Here is a 23016-nt window from a genome sequence, read left to right as displayed (position 1 = left end):
TTTTAATTTTCTTGTTGGAAAGCTTAAATGGGCCAAGCTTGTATCACTTGCTAAAAAGCTTATAATAAAATCTACTAATATATGAATTATTTATATCATACATACACATGCAATAATGTTATATTATAACATATTAAGTAGTTAGGTTTATCTAAGATTTTATTTAAAGTTGTCTGTTGGGCCTAACTTTGGTTTAAGCCGTTTAAGGAGTCTTTATGTCTTCAAGTTTTGTGCCTATTATTTGGTTTAGGGCTTTAGGCCTTTTGCAAGTTGCAACGTCTTTTGTAGTAGTTTTTTTAACCAACAAAAATTTACAAAATAAAAATAAAAATTCGGATACACATAAAAGAAATGGAAAAAAAATTAATTACTAATAATAATATTTATAAGATGTATTAAAATTAGTGGTTGGTATGAATGTTACTAACTTACTACCACCTATTTTACTTCCTATATCATTCATATTTAGGTGGAGGGTAGAACTTACCTTAAAATGAAGCAAATGCATAGTGAAGGTAGTCAGGTACAATTACTTTGAACTCTGGACAGATTGTAGTTTCTTTTAGCTATTCCGGTTTGGATTTTATTTTCTAGTTGCATAGTGCGTACTACCAGTTTCAAGTCATCATAGTTGCCTATTAAAAGTAAGATGACTGAACCAGACATTTTTTCAACTGGTTCTACTATTCTCAGTTACACAAGAGTATGATTCGGTTTGTTTGATTGTTGAAAAAAAAACTTAATTTGTAAGTAAATACCTTTACTGAATAGTCTGAATTATCTAAACTCCAAGACAAATGACTGAACAAAAATAATAAATATAAGTTTACTTAAATGATTTAGTAATCAAATTGGGCTATGAGGTAGCTTATCCAACTAATTGAAATAAGGGAAAATTCCCAAAATAAGCATTTATGAAAACAAATTTCTAGTTTTAGATATTATTTATAAAGAATTTCAGAAATAGGTATTATAAACTAGTCGTGATGAGAAGTTTGTAGAACCAATTAAAAGTTGCCGCGTGTCCTTAAACTAACCGTAACGAGCACATTCAATAATCATTTACTCGTAACGACTAAATAAGTTTCATCCTTCGTAATCAACGCCCACGAGTAATTCATAAGTCCTTTAGTCGTGACAACTAGTTTACCTGATTTACATCCCTACACGAGTAGTTTATTAGTAGTTAACTCGTCATGACTAGTTTAACCTTATAATCTACTCGTCGCGACTAAAGGGCTTATGAATAACTCATGGACGTTGATTACGAGGCATGAAACTTATTTAGTCGTGACGAGTAATTGATTAGTGACCATGCTCATTACGGTTAGTTTAAGGACACATGGCAAGTTCTAATTGGTTTCTATAAACTACTCGTCACGACTAGTTTATAATACCTATTTCTAAATTCTTTTATAAATATTATCTAAAACTAAAAATTTATTTTTATAAATGCTTATTTTGGGAATTTTCCCTTAAAATAAACAATTAGTGATTTCCTACAAATTGTAATTGTAATTGTAATTGTAATTGTAATTGTAATTGTAATTGGTATGAAGCCTCAACAAAACACAACTCAACAAAATTTAAGTATGTGGGGTGGGTGTAGATTACACACAAATTAAGGCCCCACTCCCACCATTTATGGTATACCTTCTAATAAATCTCAATTATTTTTTTATAACTTTAAATATGTTATTTGTTCATTTCAATTAGTTGGATAAGCTACCTCATAGCCCATGTTTATTACCAAATCATTTAGATTAACTTATATTTATTATTTTGTTTCTATTATTTGTCTTTAGATGTTAATGACTGATTAAGAATAGTTTAGTAAAAGCATTTAAATTTATTTTCTATAAAAAAAACCGAATCATGCTTGAATTACTTGACAACATGAAATCGATCTAATATAACCGATTGAGAATCGATTGGTTCAGCTATGTTGCTTTTAATAGCCAACTATTGTGACTTGATACTAGTCGTGAGTTAGGGGTGTGTATGAAATAAACAAGGGAAAATTCCCAGAATAAGCATTTACGAAAACAAATTTATAGTTTTACGTATTATTTGCAAAAAATTTAAAAAATAGGTATTATAAACTAGTAGTGACGAGTAGTTTGTAGAACCAATTAAAATTTGTCGCGTGTCCTTAAAATAACCGTAACGAGCACGTTCACTAATCATCAACTCGTCATGACTAATAAGTTTCATGCCTCGTAATCAACGCCCACAAGTAATTCATAAGTCCTTTAGTCGCAACGATTAGTTTACCCGGTTTACATTCCCTATACGAGTAGTTTATTAGTAGTTAACTTGTCACGACTAGTTTAACCTTATAATTTACTCATCGCAACTAAATGACTTATGAATTACTCGTGGGTGTTGATTACGAAGCATGAAACTTAATTAGTCGTGACGAGTAGATGATTAGTGAACGTGCTCATTACGGTTAGTTTAAGGACACGCGACAAATTTTAATTGGTTCTACAAACTACTAGTCACGACTAGTTTATAATACCTATTTCTGGAATTTTTGCAAATGATATCTAAAACTAGAAATTTGTTTTTATAAATACTTATTTTGGGAATTTTCACAATAAACAATGGTTTTTATCTTTTATAAAACCATACTTACAGTTCGGTTTTGATTTTGCATGTAATAAACAAAATTACATATTCTTTTTTTTTTGTTTGTTTATTTTTTTAAGTAATCTTTTCGAATTTAGTAAATAAATATGTAACTAATAAACTTTAGCCCAAATATATAACAATCAATTAGTTATTAATTAACTAACAAAATGATTTAGGCTCAATTTCATTACTTTAGGCCCAATTTATTTTTCGATCCAAAATACTAAGGGCTCAAATGGAAAAATGAAAAAACAGAAGCAGGTAGGTTTTCAAGAATTTAAAGACCAAAATTTCGGTTTTAGCCCTAAGCCGACTTAAACCAAATCGTGTACACTCCTACTCGAAACCACTATAAAGCACTAAGATCACAAAACAAGCGGATCAAACGGGTTACAAATCACGTGAAAAGAACTTTGATTAAAGCGAGTACTTTTTAAAACACGGGTTGTAGAAATCGGCCCGTGTTGGCTTGAACCACCACTTTTTGTGATAAAAGGTGGGTCGAATTGACCAAATTAAGTTTTTAAACGTGGAAGATTAGTCATTAGTGTGCAACTCTCGTTTTACACTTCATATGTCATTATAATTTGTAACGTGTGGCCATATGGATAGTGGTTATTGCACGTTTATGTCTCCTTTGACAATTATTAAGCATCAAGAAAAAAGTGGAAAGGTATGTTTGGTTTTTAAAATTAGTTGTGATGGTTGTATTCATTGTATTTTAATGTATACATCATGTCTAACACCTGTATTTAACTTTTAGTGGGTTTTATTTTGATTGAACTAATGTAATCTGACCGATTTTAATTATTAAAAAAATATAAAAGAAATAAGAAACCGGGTGTTGTAGTTGTGAAAACAAATAATTTGTGTATTTGATTATTAGAGAATCGTAGGTAGGATGTAAATAAGTTGAGCCACTTATAAACTCGGTTTTTATTTTAATAGAAAATCAGATGATTTACATAATATCAAAAATAATGCTTGATATGGGTTTAGTTTTTATTGTCAGTTTAGTTATCTTAAACTGTGATTACATCGAAACAGAAGGCAAGCGGGCAACAAGTTGTGCCGCTACCCCCTTTTAAATTGCAAAACCGAATCTTTTAAAAACTTCATTCACTGATCTTGGAGTTATAACATTACTATGAATGACCTGTTGAACTCGGGTAAGGAACTACAACTTTAGGCGCGAGGAAACCAAAAGTGCCAAAAGCAAAAAGAATAAATACATGTTGGTTATCAAAACACATTTCTCATGTTTAAAAGCTTAAACTAACTAGACCACGAGGCTCAAGCGTATCGTGATATTGGTGCTCTTTCTATTTAAAGAAGCTCGAGCATTTTTCTTTATAGTATTTAGTTTTACTAGACTTATAAGTCTAAATAAGCCTGTTATATATATAAATATAACAAATTTTGTTTAGGATATCTAATATACAAGTATACAATAATTATTATTAAGTTATTATGAAATATTTGGACAAAATAAATTACGTAATATACAAAAGTTTATAATAATACAAATATGTATAAAAATTATATAAAATAAAGTAATTAATTAACTAACAAATGATAAACAAGCCGAGCTCAAATTAAAAAAAATTGAGCTCAACTTGAACTCTATTAGATTAAACGCACAAAGCTTGGGCTTTAGGCGACGAGTTAGGCTTGTTTTTAGGAAATAAGTAAAGTTTAAATACATGAATAAAGTTTAAATACTTAATTACTTGTGTTTTATATACATTTTTCTTAAAATAAAATAACTAGAGAAAGAAGTATATAACTTGACCTCTAATGAAAAAATTGATTTATCAATAAGATGTTCTTGTACGTTGCATTAGTTTGATTGGACTATCATTTAAACAAGCCCTTCAATAAGCTTAGCTTATCTCTCACGTAGTTTCATTAATAGAGAACTTTAAATACACATGACTTTTCATAGATAATCCAAAATAACATTATAAATTTAGTGATAGTTCTAAATTTACTAATGTAGTCATGGGCCACCTTTTGAATTTATGTTTTGTTTTGTGGTTTATCACTTCAATACGTATTTTTTTTAGAATGTGGCTTTCTTTTTTGTGTTTAGGTCATCTCAATCTTTAATTTGTAGAGTCTCGCTTTCCACTCTGGTCAGACTATGCTATCTTAACCGGGTCCACGCTGACTTCACTATCTGAGTTGGGCGTTCCCCCGATAAACCATATAGCCGGCTGCCACTTGACAGTCGTTATGCTGCCATAAGAGCATAACTCTCTGGCGTAACACACAGTGGGACGAATACCCGGGCGAGCTCGAGATACGAACTAACAACCTTGCAAGACCTAACTAAAATCCAATTGTCAATACCACCCAATGGACACAAATAAGAATCATACTTGAGTCTTCACTGAAAAACCTAAGTCTTCTTACCCATCAATGGGGATACTTTAAAATGTAATTAAAACAAAATATTGAAATATAATAATAATATAATAATAATAATAATAATAACAACAATAACAACCATTTATTGTCTAACAAAACAAAAAACAAATATGCACCTAACATAATCAATAATACCGTATAAACTAAGTCTTCTAGGTAGGATTAGAAAAGAAATAGTTCATTAGTCTCATATAAAAATTTTAGTAGTTTGGTTTGAATATTATTTTCAAACCAAAAACTTAACACATGTATCATACACGAGACTTACATCCATAACCATTTGACTTGCAAACACCTTGGTATATTATCAATCAAGCTATCTATATCAGTACTTTTTTTATGTTGATAAGATATATGACATGAAAATCTTATTTTCTTGATGCGTGATGAAATTGGTAATTGAATGCATTGAACTTGCGCTTGAAAATGAATAATTGTAGAAGAAATATCTTAAAACTAAAATGTCTTAATTATGATTTATGAGCATGCTTTGAGAGTTTATGATGTCAATTTCATGTCTAAGATTTAGATTTTAAGTTGATGGTTGGTTTTATATGGGATATTGGTTTTAGTACTCCTAACTTTCACTCATTAGTAGATGATACCCCTAAATAAGGATTTGTCTCTCGTAACTTATTTTCTTCTGTCACTCTCAAACTTAACGGACCCTAACTCAGTTAGTTTTTTGCTGACGCGACATGTTTTTACTGATATGGCATGCGATGTGGCATTTTTTTAGAAAGTGCCTCCACTTCACCATCTTCTTCATAATACCCTAAAATCTAATTCCAACACGACCCAACCAGCCACCTCGATTACCACCACCTCCATCACCCACCTCTATCACCATGACCAGATCCGGAACTGCACCTCTATATATATATGTCTTGGCATTGTGGTGCATGCCCATTAAATAATGTTTAAAAATAATTAGATGACAATATGATATTGATCAAGGTTATGACTTATGAGGAGTAGGAACATATGAAAAACTTATGACAACTCTATACTCCATCTCTTGGTGGAACTATTTTCAATAAATGGTGGGAAGGTGGGGCCCATCACCCTCAAGATTAGCACAACCATTCCATAAATCACTATAAAAGAATCAACTCCAAGGTTTAATGGTAGGGTTTAGTTTGCTTTCAACGTTTGGTTTTTATTATTATTGTTGGGGTTTAACTCCATTCCACTGTCTCCACATTATTGAACGAATATAATAACATGCCATGAGTCATGACCTTAAGTTATGTGTACACACATGTATTGTTCACATTTTATGTGCCTTGGCTTGACTTGTTCATTTGTGATCAGGGGCGGACCCACATAGTTCCCATCGGGGTCCCGGGACACCAATGTTTTTTAAAAATTACTTAGAGATGATATATTAAATTTTGTAAGGACCCCATAAAAATTAATACTTGGAACCCATACTATTAAGGCTGAACTAGTCTAGTGGAAAGTCCCTTGTTTTTTCTTTGAGAGGTTGCAGGTTCAAGCCTCACCATACCCAGTTTTTGTTGTTTTTATAATATTCTAGTCAATATTAGTTATTTAGTTAGGGTATTTGTGTTTTTTCTTTAGTTTATCCCATATAACCATTATCACTTTAGTTTATCCCATATAACCATCATCACCATGCAACATATATAATGACAACATGAGTTTTACATATACTTAAATTATTTATCTTGTGTATGTATATTATAATTAATCATTTATTTGTGTAAGAGTTAGTTTTTCATGTCTTGGTTATTCATGTAGACCATATATATATAGCTTACGCTTATGTTTTTCGGGTATGAATAAAAATGAATTAAAAGTGTATGTTCTATCTAGTTTCTAATCTATATTCTTTCTACTTACTCGTTTCCGATGACACCATATTTTCGTGTTTTATTATGTTCCTCCTCTCGACCCGACCCGAATAACGACCGACCCAAAAATTTTGTAAACCGGAAAAATTGGGACCCCATTGACAAAAAATCCTGGGTCCGCCACTGTTTGTGATGCATGGATATTAAATATTTATTATCTTTTTGACACATAAAGAAGGTTTAATTACACCATATGTTAGTGTTTTATTCGATTCACTAGGTTAGTTGTTCGTGTATCACACGGAACATATATGATTGTTTATTTGATGAAATATAAAATTATGAATTTATGCGAACGGATGATTTTACGTAAATATTAAGCAAAAATAAATATTAAAACATATTTAATTTACAAAGTTTTAAAAGTTTAAAATAACTGAAAAGATAATCACGCCTACAAATTTAAAATATAGTCAATTATTTAATTATAGTAACTTCAAAATGTAATATTACAATTAATACAAATTAATGAAACTTTAAGTTTAATTCTAATTTAAATTGCTTAATAAATAATTATTAAAATTGGTAAGAGTCTATGTGGTATCATATGTGAACAGGCTAGAATGACCTATGTGCCGACATAGTTTTGATTTACTAGTATAGTAAGATAAGATGTACACAATAATAAATTCAAACTCTTCACTTAAATTTATGTCCTAAATATTGCCAATGCTAGGTTCTATAATCACCAATGGTGAATTCATAAACTAATATCAGTCGGAGTCAAAAGTGAATCATAGTCTAGAAGATAAAATCGTAGCAAACTTGAACTTTTTTGTGTGATAATAACTTAATATTTTCTAAATCTAATGCAATTTTATCTTGTTCAGTCTAGTTTCTTACTAGTTAGATTTAAAATACTAATATTTTAGCCGTTAAAAACAAAGTATACAATTTTATACCATTATGTTTAAGAAAAATATGTATTTTTTCCCTGTCAACCAAAATTTAGTCGTGGTTTTCCTTTCTCACTTGATTTGAGTTACACCTTCCATCAGGGATTGGATCAAATGTTGAGTACCGATGTCAAGCGATTCCAAAGATTTTTTCTAGTGCTATCTATTATCTATTATTTGACTCCCGTCTTTTATGCGTAATATCCATATAACTACCTCGATTTACCACACATATTAAAAATGACCCCGTTAAAAAAATCCATGCATCCGTTATTTCCTTCCACCTCGTAATTATAACGATAACTCGTTTATCTACACGTCTCTTTGGTGAAGATTTGTACATATAAAGCAACCAGTTTGAAATATAAGGACCGCTTTTGTTAATAACAATAGTTGAGGGTCAATGGTCTTGTTGAACAAATGATGGTGAAAAGATGATAACGTGGAGATAACGTCGTTTATAACTTACCCGCCAAAACAAAGAGTGTGGGGCCCACCGGCCCGTTAAGCCTGCCTTGGTTTGTATTCAACGTTTTTGTCCATCCGCAGGCATTGTGACCATCGTGGCCTTCTTTAATTGACAAATGCAAATGCAAATGCAAATGCAAATGCAAATGCAAATGAAAGCTTGGTCATACATCTCTCAATTCTCAATAATATTATCATTAGGTTCCACCGGCTTTAATGAGTTGGCACCCTTATTATTATTATTTCTACTTTGTTACACTTTCATTATTGTTGTTTATGTCTATAAATGCAAACAATATATGATAACAAAATGATGCATGGTTATTAAATAAAATAAATCGATGTCAAATAATTATAGCTTTGTTTTCGATAGAATCAACTTTGTCATTTAAAAATGGTGGTGATGTAGCTTGTTATTCGCTCACTTGCGCCCCTATCATAATTAGATCTTTATAACCTAATGTTTTTAGACTAAAAAAATATATAAGAAAATGATGTTTGGGCATCTTCCTTTTGTTGAAAATACGAAAATTTTCTTTCTAAATCATCAATCATAAAAATTGTTGGGACTCGTAAATTGGCACTACAAATGAATTTAACTATATATGCTGTTCTTAAATAAGGGTCGTGTGCCTGCTGGTTAGGACTTAGGAGCTGCTTCACAATCATGAAAAATGGTGTCTCATCTTGTAACTCGTTGCGAAATCTCGACATTAAGTTGGAGCCCCGCAGGAACCGCACGGATTCTTACTTCATCTTCCTCTTTTGATGAATTCGACAGTATAGATGAATTATCCATTTTAAAATAGCTATCGGAGAGAATCTTTAAGTTTCTTGATACTTGAATGAGAGATGTATAGTGTTAAATGTTTGTGTCACATTTACAATAATGTATTTAAAAATTACTTATACTTATTAAAATAGAGCCGATGGCTCTTTACCAGCCACGTTTGGCCAATCCACCTCGCCTCGTGTCATCTTGCTTTACAGCTAGGCTCAAAACGCTTTTACAACACCCAACCGATTTTGGTGTTGTGGGTCTTTTGCTGACGTGAAGCAACGCGAGGTGGAGTTGCCAAACTGCCTGTGGAACCGTTAACTTCTCAATTTTGCCACGTGTTCAATTATTTAAAACATTGGTTTCAACATTTCATTAATAAAATAATTTATCATTCAATAAATTGAATTTGGAATTCAATAAAAGGGGACACCTCCAAAATTAGAATACAAGACGAATCCTTATCGGTTAGGCCTCCAGGAAATAATAACCAAATAAATTAAAATTTAAAATTATTATTTTAAATATTAAATTTACAACCGAATAAAATTAAATCATATCACGTCCAATATTAAAGTCAAAGAGGGCGATAAATCGAGGAGCGTGATTTCAGAAGTTTGCTGGGTCGCGTGTTATGTGGGTCCCACCGTCCACGTATTTTGTATATTTTTTGGGATTATTAATTTTATTTATTGTATTGTTACTTTGTTAGTAAATTACTGTTTTTGTCCTAAGGTTTGTAGATTGTGATAGTTTTGGTCCCTCATACTATGTTATATATTTTTTTTCTAGAGTAAGCTGCGGTTTTCGTTCCTGTGGTTTGTCTAAATCTTCATTTTTAGTCAAATGGTTTCAAGTTTACGATTTTTGTCCATGTGGTTTCATTTGACTTGCAATTAAACCATAATTCACTAATCCCGTTAAGTTTGGTCGATAAATCCATCAGCGTGTCCTTGAAGTGAGGGACAGTTTTGTTATTTTTCTCCCTAAATAAACCACAGTCCTAATTCACAAACCCTATCACGTGAGGGGCTGGGGTGTATTTTTGGAAAAAAAAGACAAAACTACCCCTCACGTGAAAGACATACTGATGTGTTTAATAACCAGGCTTAACATGATTACTGAATTCGGGTTTAATTGCAAGTGAAACGAAACCACATAGACAAAAATCGCAATTTTAAAACTATTGGACTAATATCACAGATTTTGACAAACCACGAGGACGAAAACCACAATTCACTCTTTTTTTATATTATTTAGAGGTTAATTCCGTCATTCAAGATTTTCAAGTAATTGGTAACTTAAAACATATTTAAGTCCCTTAATTTTTATTTTTATTTACTACAAATTAGATTAAAACATTCAACATGAAATTGATGAAAGTTTATAAGGGAACAAATAGTTACAAACCAGATAACAAGAGACATCATTAAAGACCATCAATTTTCTAGATTAATCAAGCTCATTTTGATATATGTTTTATGCATACGATTGGCGTCGCATCGATCTATTCGAAGACTCTATCAACTCACCTAACTGTGTGCTACATTTAAAAACTCGGTCGTTTCTACTTTATACAGAAACTTGTGTAACTTTGGGTGAATATTAATAATGGAGGATTTGAGCTAGTCCTTGTGCAAATGTTGTCAGCTTGAACCTCGAGCCCACTCAGGTTTTCGTACCATGTGTTACGCTAGAGAATTTTGCTATTGTGGTGGGCACAACGATTGTCAAGTGACAGTCAGCGGTATGGTTTCCCGAGGGAACGCCCAAGCCAAATTCTGAATAGGACACAGGCCCGGTTAAGACAACATAGTCTGGCCAAAGTAGGGCAACAGAGCTCTTGAAATCTGGATAATGCGGTAGCATAAATACAAGAAAGTCGATGTTTTAAAAAAATAGAATCAACTGCGGTTTTCGTGCTTGTGGTTTATCCAAGCATGTGGTTTTAGTCAAATAGTTTCAAATTTGCGATTTTCATCCCTGTGGTTTCATTTCACTTGCAATTAAACACGAATTCACTAATCCCATTAAGTCTGGTCGTTAAACCCATCAGAGTGTCCTTCACGTGAAGGGCAGTTTTTGTCCTTCACTCGCAAACCCCTCACTCGAGGGGCTGGGGTGTATTTTTGGGGAAAAAAAAGATAAGACTGCCCCTCACGAGAATGACACGCTGATTAGTTTAATGACCAGACATAACGGGATTAGTGAATTCGGGTTTAATCGCAAGTGAAATGAAACCACATAAACGAAAATCACAAATTTAAAACTATAAGATTAAAATCGCATATTTGAACAAAACACAGGGACGCAAATCGCAATTCACTAAAAAAAGCTTCATATTTGTTAACTTCCATCCGTTATTATCATTATCATCTTTAGACATCTTCAGCCGTTTGCGTAACCACCACCGCACCGTTCAATTATTTCTCCCCATCACCTTTCCCTATGCCATACCACACCACTTCTTCCATCAATTCCTTTTATTAATATTCATTATCATCATTATTATTATTATTATTATTATTATTATTATTATTATTTCCTCTCTTACTCTCTCTCTCTATATTCATCACTTTCTCTCTCTAAAACTCTCATTTTTGTAACCTACACGCTTATCTCTAATCACTCATCGTTTCAAGGTACGGCATCTTCTCTCGAGATTCATCTACAAATCATCTTCGATTTACTGATTTCGTATTGTTATAATTAGGCATTTTTTAGGTGATTTAAGTGACGATTTGTTGTTTTTTGTGTGTGATTTTGCAGGATCTCTTGAGGATTTGATATCTGAGGTATATTTGCTAGTGTGATTGTTGTTAGTGAGAGCAAAACCGGCACCGGTACCGAAATCAGTACCGATTTGGTACCGTCAAGAGTTTGAAATTTCGGTACCGGCTTTGCCGTAAATACCGAACTGAGCATTTTGGTACTGGTACCAAGATTTTGGGAAAATCGGTACCGATTTGGTGCCTTTGGTACTGAGTTTTGAAATTTCAGTACCGGCTTTGCCTTCAGTACCGAACCTAACATTTCGGTACTGGTACCAAGATTTTGGGAAAATCGGTACCGATTTGGTACTTTCAGTACTGAGTTTTGAAATTTCGGTACCGGCTTTGCCTTCAATGTTGAACCGAAAGATTTTGGGAAAATCGGTACCTTTGGTACCGAGTTTTGAAATTTCGGTATTGGCTTTGCTTTCAATACCGAAACTAGCATTTCGGTACCTGTACCAAGATTTTAGGAAAATCGGTACTGATTTGGTGCTTTTGTGCTTTTGGTACTGAGTTTTGAAATTTCGGTACCGGCTTTGCCTTCAATGCCGAACCGACCATTGTCAGTACCGAGCTTTGAAATTTCGGTACCGGCTTTGCCTTCAACGCCGAACCGAACATTTCGGTACTGGTACCAAGATTTTGGGAAAATGGGTTCCGGTGCCTGTACCCGCTCATCCCTTAGTGATGGACTGATTGTGTGATTGATTCGTTTGATTTTTTGATGTTTTTGGTGGTGTTAGATTGTTGCATTTCGAGTAATTTGGATATGTATGGTTTTATGTGATGTGTGCTTTGCTATTTGTCTGTTTTTTGTAGACTCTGGATTTTGGTTAAATATAGGGTTTGGATATCTGATTTTCTGTTTTGCTCTCTGGCTATGTAGTTTTTGTATTCTGTAGTTGCTTTCTGGCATTGTTGGTTTCTGATCGGACGGGTAGTATGATTGCTGGCGTCTATGAAGAATTTGGGGATCTGGTCAGTAATTACACAATATTGAACATTAGTGTGTCTCGATCACTACTTGAATAAAGTGCATACACTTGATGTATGCTGTTTCTTCGAGTGGATATCGTGACAGACTAAGCTGTAGTTTTGTGTTCCTAACTAGATCCCCTAACTCTTCATAGAACGCGAGTAATGAAACTATCTTTTCTGTCGGAAATCAACAATACTGGAAAATGACTATTGTGTATGGAAACTGCATTACTGGAGATAGCTGGACGGAAAATCAAATTCGGAACCCTATATTTGACCAGCATCCAAGCTCTCAAAAATCGAAAAACAGATTTAAAGCACACATTCATATTTAGCTTTTTCAAATTTGCACAATTTAGCTTCTCAGTCTCTTCGTGGAACTTTATAGCAGTTAACTGATTTTAACAATCGTTTATTGTATGCAGGCTGTCTGTGTACTGTAAGTGAAAAATGTTTGGAGGAAGCAACAGCAATTCTTTAGTCCCCGTCTTCCTTGATGAGAATATGCTACATTATCCTTCGAACCAGTTGCAACTCTTTGGTAATGGTGAGTTTCTACTATCAATTGATTAACTTTTGGTTGGATTGCGAGTTGATTCTCTTATTAGTTTACATAGTTTGTAGTATATTGTTTGGGCTTTTGTCAGATTAGTCGTTAACTTGGTGGAATTTTTTTTCCTAAGAAAGGTGGCTAATTGTTTCTTGTTGTTTAGGATTCACAACATGACACACCATATGTTGTTAATTTTGCACGTTTTGTATGTGCATAGAATTAGTTTAAGGCGTATGATATGGGTATGGTTTTATGCTTGTAGATGTTGTATCTAATTCCTTGCTTAATTGTGTATTATGTTGTTTGTTTTTTTGAAACATGAAATGCACTTTATATTGCACGTTTGTATTTTTGTAGATGAAGTTAGATTGAGAAGATGTGGTTTTATTCATCTTTATATTGTTTGTTGCTCTCGGTGTTATGTGCCTTTTACCACATGGAGTATTTAACTAGATTTCAGAAGATGCGATCGTTTTATGTTTTTAACACATGACCATGATGTGTTAAACCATATCACATCTTCTTGATCTAATTACACACTTCATGTGCTAAAGATCGGTGGCAACGAGGGTAATCGGCATTATCAAGATGATAATGATCATGCATTCCTAAACTAACTTTGTTTACAAAAAAAATGTGCTTATAAAGTACAAATTACGTCATAGATGCAAACATGCAAATCAAGCAAAAAATTAGGATATGATGTCATCAAACATGAAACCATACCATGATCATGTGTTTTGAAACTGATTCTCTATATAGGCAAAGCGCGCAAGATTAATAGCATGTGAGACGTCATGTTTAGAACACCGCACAACACAAGAAACAATTAGTCATCAACTAAACCACATTGGATGTTTTGGCCTTTGGGCTAGTGAATAGAGCCTAGTTTTGTTTTGTATATAAACGATACCACATACAAAAATAATAGAAAGGATTGGATCCATTATGGCTGCATTAATATATGAACTTTATTCATACCATAGACCGATAAATGAACCAGACCAATAACTGGAGATGGAGTTCTGATATTTGAGTTCGGTTTTAATATTGCTATAGGAGTACCTGCCACCCATAATGTGGACCCAGTAAATTATTCTGGTAAAGACCATAATACCCCTGCATTCCGGTCTCATAAACGCCCAAGGGAAGTTGAAGCTAACTTAATGCAGAAGAAGCTTCAAATATCATTGAACCAGAATTTTTACAATGAGGAATCTGATAGGCCATCAACCATTCCAAACCCGCATCATGTATCTACTGGTTTAAAATTATCATACGATGATGAGGAACGCAACTCATCGATTACATCAGCAAGTGGAAGCATGCCAACAGCACCATCGGTTATGTCTTCTTTTGGTGATAGTGTCACAATTGAGCTTGATCGACAGAATGAAGAACTTGAAAGATACATTATGCTTCAGGTATTAATTTGATTTCTCTTGATACTTTTAATAGCCTTTCTTTTATTATATCCGTTTCGACATGAAAGTCACTGAAATACTGCAAGAAAACGCATCTGTTCATATATAATTATAGTTATATAGTGGCGACGGGCGTGCTTAATTCAAACCAATTTTAAATAATAAACTGCTATTAAACCACTCGTTAATTGGAGAGAAGTAGCACTTGTTAAATGAAAACCACTTATGTATCACATTTAAAACAATGAGTGCACGTGTTTTGAATATTTGATTGTCCCTCTTGTTATACATACTAAAAAATATTATTATAGTTGGTTTTATCATAATTATATATTTAATATTATGTACTAAGCAATATTTTATTTGTTGTATTAAATAATTGCTATTATCTTTATATTAATATTAAGCTTGTTATTAAAGCGTGGCAAATGAAATTCGGCTGGAGCTCGCTTACTGAATATATGCCAGTTTATGCTCAAGCTCGGCTTTCGGGTCGTGTAAGCTTGATTTGATTCGAGCTATTAACCATCCTATCTACAGTAGTTCACGAGCTGCTCGGCTCGCTTATATCCTAGCATCAGTCGGTTTAAAAAGCAGTGTTAAACTCCTATTATAACTTACGTGTACTGATTCTTAACAGGGTGATATTATGTTGAAAGGAGTAAAGGACATAAGACAACGACACATGTCTTCGTTTCTGGCTTCTATTGGTAAAAGCATAGACAAGAAGATGCGTGAAAAAGATCTCGAAATCGAAACAATAAACCGTAAAAACAAGGAACTTGTAGAAAGAATAAAGCAAGTGGCGAACGACGCCCAAAACTGGCACTACAGAGCAAAATACAATGAGTCAGTGGTCAACATGTTGAAGTCAAACCTGCAACAGGCACTCGCACAAGGAGTTGACCAAGTCAAAGAAGGGTTTGGCGATACTGATTTAGAAAACGACGCTGTTTCTTCAGTCGACCCTAACAATTACCTTGGGTTGACCAACGGTGGGGCCGGAAAGGAGCGTGATAATAATATGATATGCAAAGCGTGCAGTGTGAACGAGGTGTCGATTCTGGTGATGCCTTGTAGGCATTTGAGTCTCTGTAAAGATTGTGATAGGGGTATGAGTGTTTGTCCCGTGTGCCAGTGTGTGAAAAGCATTGGTGTTGAGGTGTACATGTCGTAAAATATCGGCATCATGGTTGTGGTGTCCCTCAAAAGCTTAACTTGTGAAGTACATTGTTGTTACCCGTATATTTTAGAATCGTCCGAGGGGGTTGTAATTTATGCATCCGTGCATGACTTGCTTTGGTTTACAATTCATTTGAAGTGATTTATTGTGAAACCAGCAAGATCTGAATTTGAAAACCGAAACTTGGGGATAGATTGGGTGAGCTGGGTTTTTTAGGAATCGGAACTGAGTAGGAACCGGTTCCAGGCATGGTCAACAAAAGTCAAAACCGGGTCTTGTAGGAACCGGTTTTGGGTATAGTCGGGTATTTGACCTGGTTTTTTGGGTTTTGGGTAGGATCGGGTTGGGTTTAGACCGGGTAGAGGTGGAGCCGGTTCTAGGTCGGGTTCGGTTCTAGGTCGTATCTACGGGTCAGGTACTCCGGGTCGGGTCTAGAACCGGGTATTTTGTATTTGAAGTAAAAGTTACATAGGAACAACTAATGTTGATTGTGTTGGTACCGGTTGTTAGGAACAGCTAATGATGCCTTGAGAAACTGGGAAGCGAAAAAACCCTGTTAGCTCATTTTGGAACCATAATAATGACATTAAGGCAACACAAAACCATGTGTACAAATGTGAGTCACCACACCAAATGATACCGAACTTGGTGGTTGAACTCTACCATGGTGACAATACTGTAGTGGAGGTCTTGCGGAAAAATAGCTGAGCTTGACGCTAGGATGATGAAAAACTTTACATCTCCCGTTCTCCATACTTTTTCAATATGAAAAAATATATATATATCCAACAACTTATTTATTTATTTTACGGAATTTAGTTTGTGGCAATTGGTTAATCTCATTTATTTAGTGAAATGAGTTTTTTTTCATTATGTTGATTAGCTTTTATTAAATCCATTATATGTTAATTATAAGAACTCATGATTTTCTTTTTCGAAATAGTGTTTTGTAATAACTTTGTTTGCATAAACAATTATAGACATTGAATTTTAGTAAACAAATGCTTTTCGCAAGAAAAATGGGAAGTCCTTGTTACTTATGTGCGACTTTACTTAAACTTTACGTTGTTAGCTGTGAACTTTAATTGAATATAATGTGAATCCTAACTCCGTTGAAAATGTTATTGCTAGTTAATATGTATGTGCTTATGTCGTTAACCTTGACACAGACTATCGATATTTGAAAATGAATTATTAAACGTTGTCCGACTTGATATACCAACAACCTTTAGGTTCTCTACATTCGCTTTTTGAAACGCCAATTATGTATTCTATCTTGATTATTAGAAAATAATGTTTTTATTAGTTGTTTTGAATTACAATTAAAACGACTATCAACTACAGGAGAAGCAACAAACTATTGACTAAGGGTGTGTAGAAAACCGAATTAATCGACCCATAATCAAACTAACCAATGAAACCCAACTAATATAATTGAACTGTACCAAAAACCGATGGGATTGTTGTTGGTAATTTTAGTGTTATCAATGTGTATTTTAGTATATTGGATTAACTTGTCGATCAAGTAAATAACGTTAGATATTAAACGAGTTGGGTGACGCGGGAGTGCGTGCTCGATTTAATTCTAGATGTTATTTGGGTCTTATTATTTAGACTTTGTTATTGAAATAATAACATGGGCCTTAATTTATTATTAGTGGGCTACTAATTAGTTGGGTTTTGGGTTAAACCCAATGACATCAATCTTATTTAAGATAAGATGATGGAGGCCACAGAGATATATGAATAGATCGATTATACGAAGAACAGAACGTCGGTTACCATGCTCTGTGTTCTTCATGACATTCACAAAAACTTACAAATTCAATTCCAGTAACAAGAGAGATCTTTGTCTTATCCGATAAATCATTCGCGTGTAACCGGCGAAATAGGTTTATCTAAAAGTTCTCACACGATTTAGAGATTAATCAAGGCTGCTTATTATTTATGAAGATTGAAATCAATATCACAGGTTTGAATATTCGATTGAATACATCATCAGGTACGCAAATTAAACAACAAAGATAAACCTATTTATTATTAATCATTAATTGATCGAATTGGTATATAATAAAATATTGTTAGGGAAGTGATGAACTGTATCAAAGTTTGGTTTCTTGAGTTTTAATTGATTCCATTGCATATACTATGTTAGTTTAAAAATATATGTGGAATGGCAATTTGTTTCAAGATCTTTGATGGAAACTGTCATCAATAATTCATAAATAACTAACTGATTTTGCCCACTAACTTTTGGATTCAGTCATATTAATTTTGGCTAACGTGATCTGGGTTTCAATTGTATTATTTTCTGGTTCTTGAATTAGTTTGGCCACAAGTTCTGTTAACTATTTGCATTAGGCTAAGTAAATAAATTAATGAATTCATAACGAATCATGTTAATGAATTTAAGCCCAAAAGAATGGTATGTATTTGATGTTCTGGAAGGGTTATGCAATGGAAGTTTAGTAAAAGAATGGCATGTATGAATTATAATATATTATTTGGTGTGAATTTGAATCAAGAATAAAATGGAATTTTATTGTTATTGGAAATTGTTATATTGACACCGATCCCTTGGTGTATATCTTAAAATTCAAAACAGTTTGAATAAGTTTATTTTACCAATTTTGATAGTTATCAAAATGAGAAAACCATTTTGTTTTCTTGTGTGTGGAAATCATACATATACATCTGGTTTCAGTGGGGGTGTTCTCTAAAAGATGTTTTGTGAAGAATGTAATGATTGGTCAAAAAATCGGGACTGTATTTTGAAATTGTTTTGTGGTAATCGATCATTGAGTCAGAATTCAAGAACGTAATGAAATTGAAAATTCTCTCTAATGGTTTTGAGACATCTGTTTCATATGGAAGTATTAAATCCATGGAGTGAGTGGCACTTTTGGTTTTCATTCTCTCAAAATTTTGACCATATTGATAACGATCAAAATGGAGAAAATGGTAATCTTGATTATACAATTGATTGATTAAGGCCTGTCTTTGAAATTGGGTGAAAGGTGTAATTGACTGTTTCACTGCATGAGAATTATTAAATTCAAAACCATGATCATGTATTATGTGGGAAACTTTTTGATTTTGGTGTATTGAATAGAGATTCAAACACGAAAGTTCTATTTATTTATGTCTAATTTTGAATTTGAAATTAATTTAATTTGATCAAAAGAGAGTTATATGATAGGCTTGATATTAAGCCACTATATGTTCATGACAATTTACTTTTCATGTCAACTTGCATAACTATAAAGATGTAAAAATTGTTATACATTGAGTTATGAAAATAATTCTACACAAGAGTTTTCATACTGCCAAGTATGCTAGCTATTTATGTTTGGGAAATAAATGCAAGGATCACAGTGTGGCAATCAACATCCCAACATGAAAACTTAACTAGTTTGTTGAAAACCTGAACACCTAAAGAAAGATTATCGAGTGAAGAATACGGGTGAAAATAAGCCAAGTGTGGCGGGTCCAAGTGGGTCGAAAGACTTGAATGCTCACAATGTACGTTTGATTCTACTTAAATTTAACAAAACCTATGAGTTTATAGTTGATTCAACGAATCAATCGGGACATGTTAATGTTTTGTAAAACACAAAAAATTGGATTTGAGTAAAAGAAACAATGTTTATTTTATAGTTTGAGTGAAATAAATATATTGTTAAAATATTTGTCTTTATGGTACACATGGGCTGATGGGCTGTGAGCCCATTACAGGTATACAAGTCAAGAAACCCTTTGGGGCGTGAAATAAACGAAACCCGGGTTTCGGGTTAGTTGTTGGACTTAAAAAGGTCAATGGTTTCTAGAAATAATTCGGTTGAGAATTATGTATCGTTTATTTCTGGATCATTTTATGTACAGGATGACATGCTTGCATGGTGGGTAGACACGAGTGCTACGAGTCACATATGCAAGGATCTGAAATGGTTTGAAGAATTTTGAACCAATTAAAGATGGATGTGTACATAGGATGAGAAATGTAGCAACCAAGCCTATCAAAGGAATATGAAAAGTTAGACTTGTATTATGGGCTATAAAACATTTGTTGTTGGATAATGTGTTGTATGTTTCATGAATTCGAAAGAATCTCTTGTCTTGGATTGTTTTAATTTTTTGTATGGCATTATCTTAAAGCAGGGTAGATTACGTTTATGTATTGTGACATGCTAGATTAGGTCATGTGAATTATTTAGAATGAAGATATGTCTAACTTTCGCATTCTAAGGATGAAACTCTTGAAAATTTTAATTTTTTTTTTTTAAAACAAGAAGTAGAGTTTCATCAAGGTGGCTTTGGTAAGAATCTCTATAAGATAGACGCGGAGAGTATTATGATTCAATGTATATGAGTTAATACATAAAACCATGGTTCCGTGTACACCACAAATAGGACGGTGAGGCTGAAAGCCTGAAAGAAAAAAATGAAATCTTAAAGGAAATACGTAATTTCTTATTGACTTGCTCGGGTTTGAGTGATTGATAAGATAAAAAAAAATAGTTATTGTCTTCTAAGTTTGATATGAATGATCTGGGGGAGGTTGATGATATCCTAGTTATGATGATTAAAAGGAGTGACAAGACTCGATCTCATTACATTGAGAAAGTATTGAAAAAATTTAATCAGATTGATTGTCCTCTAGTTAGTACTCCTATAGATCCTAATATCAAACTTATGTCTAATCAAGGTGATTCTATTTCTCGGCTAAGGTATTAAAAGAACCATGAATTATGGTTTGTGTTATTCAAGTTTTTCCTTCGGTTCTATAAAAGGGTATTCTGGTGCAAGTTGTATAACTAAGTGGATGTGTATTCTCTCTTGGGGAAGGTTTCATTTCTTAGGCAATTAAAGAATGAATTTGCATTGATTGACAATGGAATGTGAGTTTGTAGCATTTGGAGCAACTGATAAAAAGGGCTGAATGGCTAAGAAACTAGTATTATGAAATTCCATTATGGGTAACTGATATCACCAAAATCTATCAAGTGTGATAGTGATGACTATAAGCTATAGTCAAGTGTATAATGGAAAGTCTAGACGGTTATATATATTATACATAGCATGATTCATCATGCATGGTGTGATATCTGAGCACAATTTGGTTGATGATCTAACTATAGAGTTAGGAAGAGATCTCGTGAATAAATCAGCCATGGGGATGAGTTTAAAGTCCATATAAATTTCTCATGTTAAGATATCCAATTCCCATCTAATTGATATTAGATGCTGAATTCAATGTGGAAAGCTTAACATCTAGAATTGGAACACATTAGTAGCATCATCCCAAGGTATGTGTTCGGACCGCGAGATAAAGGAGGTTGAAGTATAGCTTCTTAATAGTTTATTGAAAAATTGCAGTGCGGGTGCAAGATTAATGAACTACCTATAAGAATATGAAGTTTAGCCGCTTCAAGAAGCTTTTGACTTGAGCTTTGATATATTTTTTGAAGGATTGAGACATAGGCTAGTAAAATATTGTGTCAAGTGGAATTTGGATTTATAAACGTATGTGTATATTATCTTCGAGTATTCACTATGAATAGCAAAGGTTCAATCCGTAGCGACACCCCGATATTCGAATATTTGGAATGTGTAATATACTAAGATGAAATTCAATCGTCACGACATTTCATTTATGCATACGTTTGAGTTTATGTGAGAATACTTAAGTTAATAATGGATATCACTAAAATGGGGGAGGATTGTTGGTAATTTTAGTGTTATCAATGTGTATTTTAGTATATTGGATTAACTTGTCGATCAAGTAAATAACGCTAGATATTAAACGAGTTGGGTGACGTGGGAATACGTGCTCGATTTAATTCTAGATGTTATTTGGGTCTTATTATTTAGACTTTGTTATTGAAATAATAACATGGGCCTTAATTTATTATTAGTAGGCTACTAATTAGTTGGGTTTTGGGTTAAACCCAATGACATCAATCTTATTTAAGATAGATGATGGAGGCCACAGAGATATATGAATGGATCGACTATACGAAGAACAGAACGTCGGTTACCATGCTCTGTGTTCTTCATGACATTCACAAAAACTTACAAATTCAATTCCAGTAATAAGAGAGATCTCTGTCTTATCCGATAAATCATTCGCGTGTAACCGGCGAAATAGGTTTATCTGAAAGTTCTCACACGATTTAGAGATTAATCCAGGCTACTTATTATTTATGAAGATTGAAATCAATATCACAGGTTTGAATATTCGATTGAATACATCATCAGGTACGCAAATTAAACAACAATTGTTAATATATACAAACGTGTATAACAATTTATTCTATGGCATAAAAATTTTCAAGCCCAAGCTTTCAGACCCAAATAATGCTAGTTTATATCATTTTGAGCTATCTTAATTAGGACCAAATTCTCAGTTAACCAACCCATAACTGACCCGCTATAAACTTCAAAATCAAAACCACCATAACGCAACGGGCACGGTTGTGGTTATCCACTAACCGACATCCCTGTCAAGGTTTTGGGGCAAAACCACCCTATGCGCACGCTCAGGGTGTAAACAAGCCGAGTCTGAGTATTTTGACGAGGGTTTGAACTCGACTTGTTTCAAGCTCTTTTTCTAAAGCTTGGGATCAGCTTGTGATTTGTTTTTTCAAGCTTGAGCTCGGTTTGGGCTCAGCTCGTTTGCTATTTATTATATACATTTTTTATTATTTATATTATTTGAGAAAAACTTAAAACAAGCCTAAACTTGGCTCTAGCTTGCTTAGTATCTTAAACGAGCCAAAGCTTAGCTCGAGATCAGTTGTGAAGTGTTAATACATAAGTGTCCTAAAAGGGTAAAACTTAAAAATACACAAAATAAGTTTCCCATACAAACCTCGAGCCCTTTTTAAGCTTTTTATCGATTCGAGCTCAAGTAGCTCGCGGACAGCTCAACCCTTTTGCACACCACTACTTTTGACACATGACCCTCGTGAACCCACTAACAACCAAACTGATTAACCGAAAACCTATTGGTTTAATTTAG

The 23016-nt window shown here is 33.4% G+C and overlaps 1 protein-coding gene across 1 annotated transcript; it reads left to right on the top strand.

The window, feature by feature from the left end:
• Positions 1-13283: 13283 nt before the first annotated feature.
• Positions 13284-16060, top strand: LOC143580436 (BOI-related E3 ubiquitin-protein ligase 1-like). Its single transcript, XM_077063460.1, has 3 exons — positions 13284-13382; positions 14448-14812; positions 15453-16060. The coding sequence occupies exons 1-3, from the start codon at positions 13286-13288 to the stop codon at positions 15987-15989; spliced, it is 999 nt and encodes a 332-aa protein (XP_076919575.1). The 5' UTR covers positions 13284-13285; the 3' UTR covers positions 15990-16060.
• Positions 16061-23016: the final 6956 nt, after the last annotated feature.

Source organism: Bidens hawaiensis, unplaced genomic scaffold, assembly GCF_021521415.1.
Source record: "Bidens hawaiensis isolate Kalapana, Puna unplaced genomic scaffold, B.hawaiensis_p1.1 tig00030487_1, whole genome shotgun sequence".
Taxonomy (NCBI): Eukaryota; Viridiplantae; Streptophyta; class Magnoliopsida; order Asterales; family Asteraceae; genus Bidens; species Bidens hawaiensis.
Note: the sequence above shows the minus strand (reverse complement) of the source record. Positions and strands in the feature narration are given on the sequence as shown.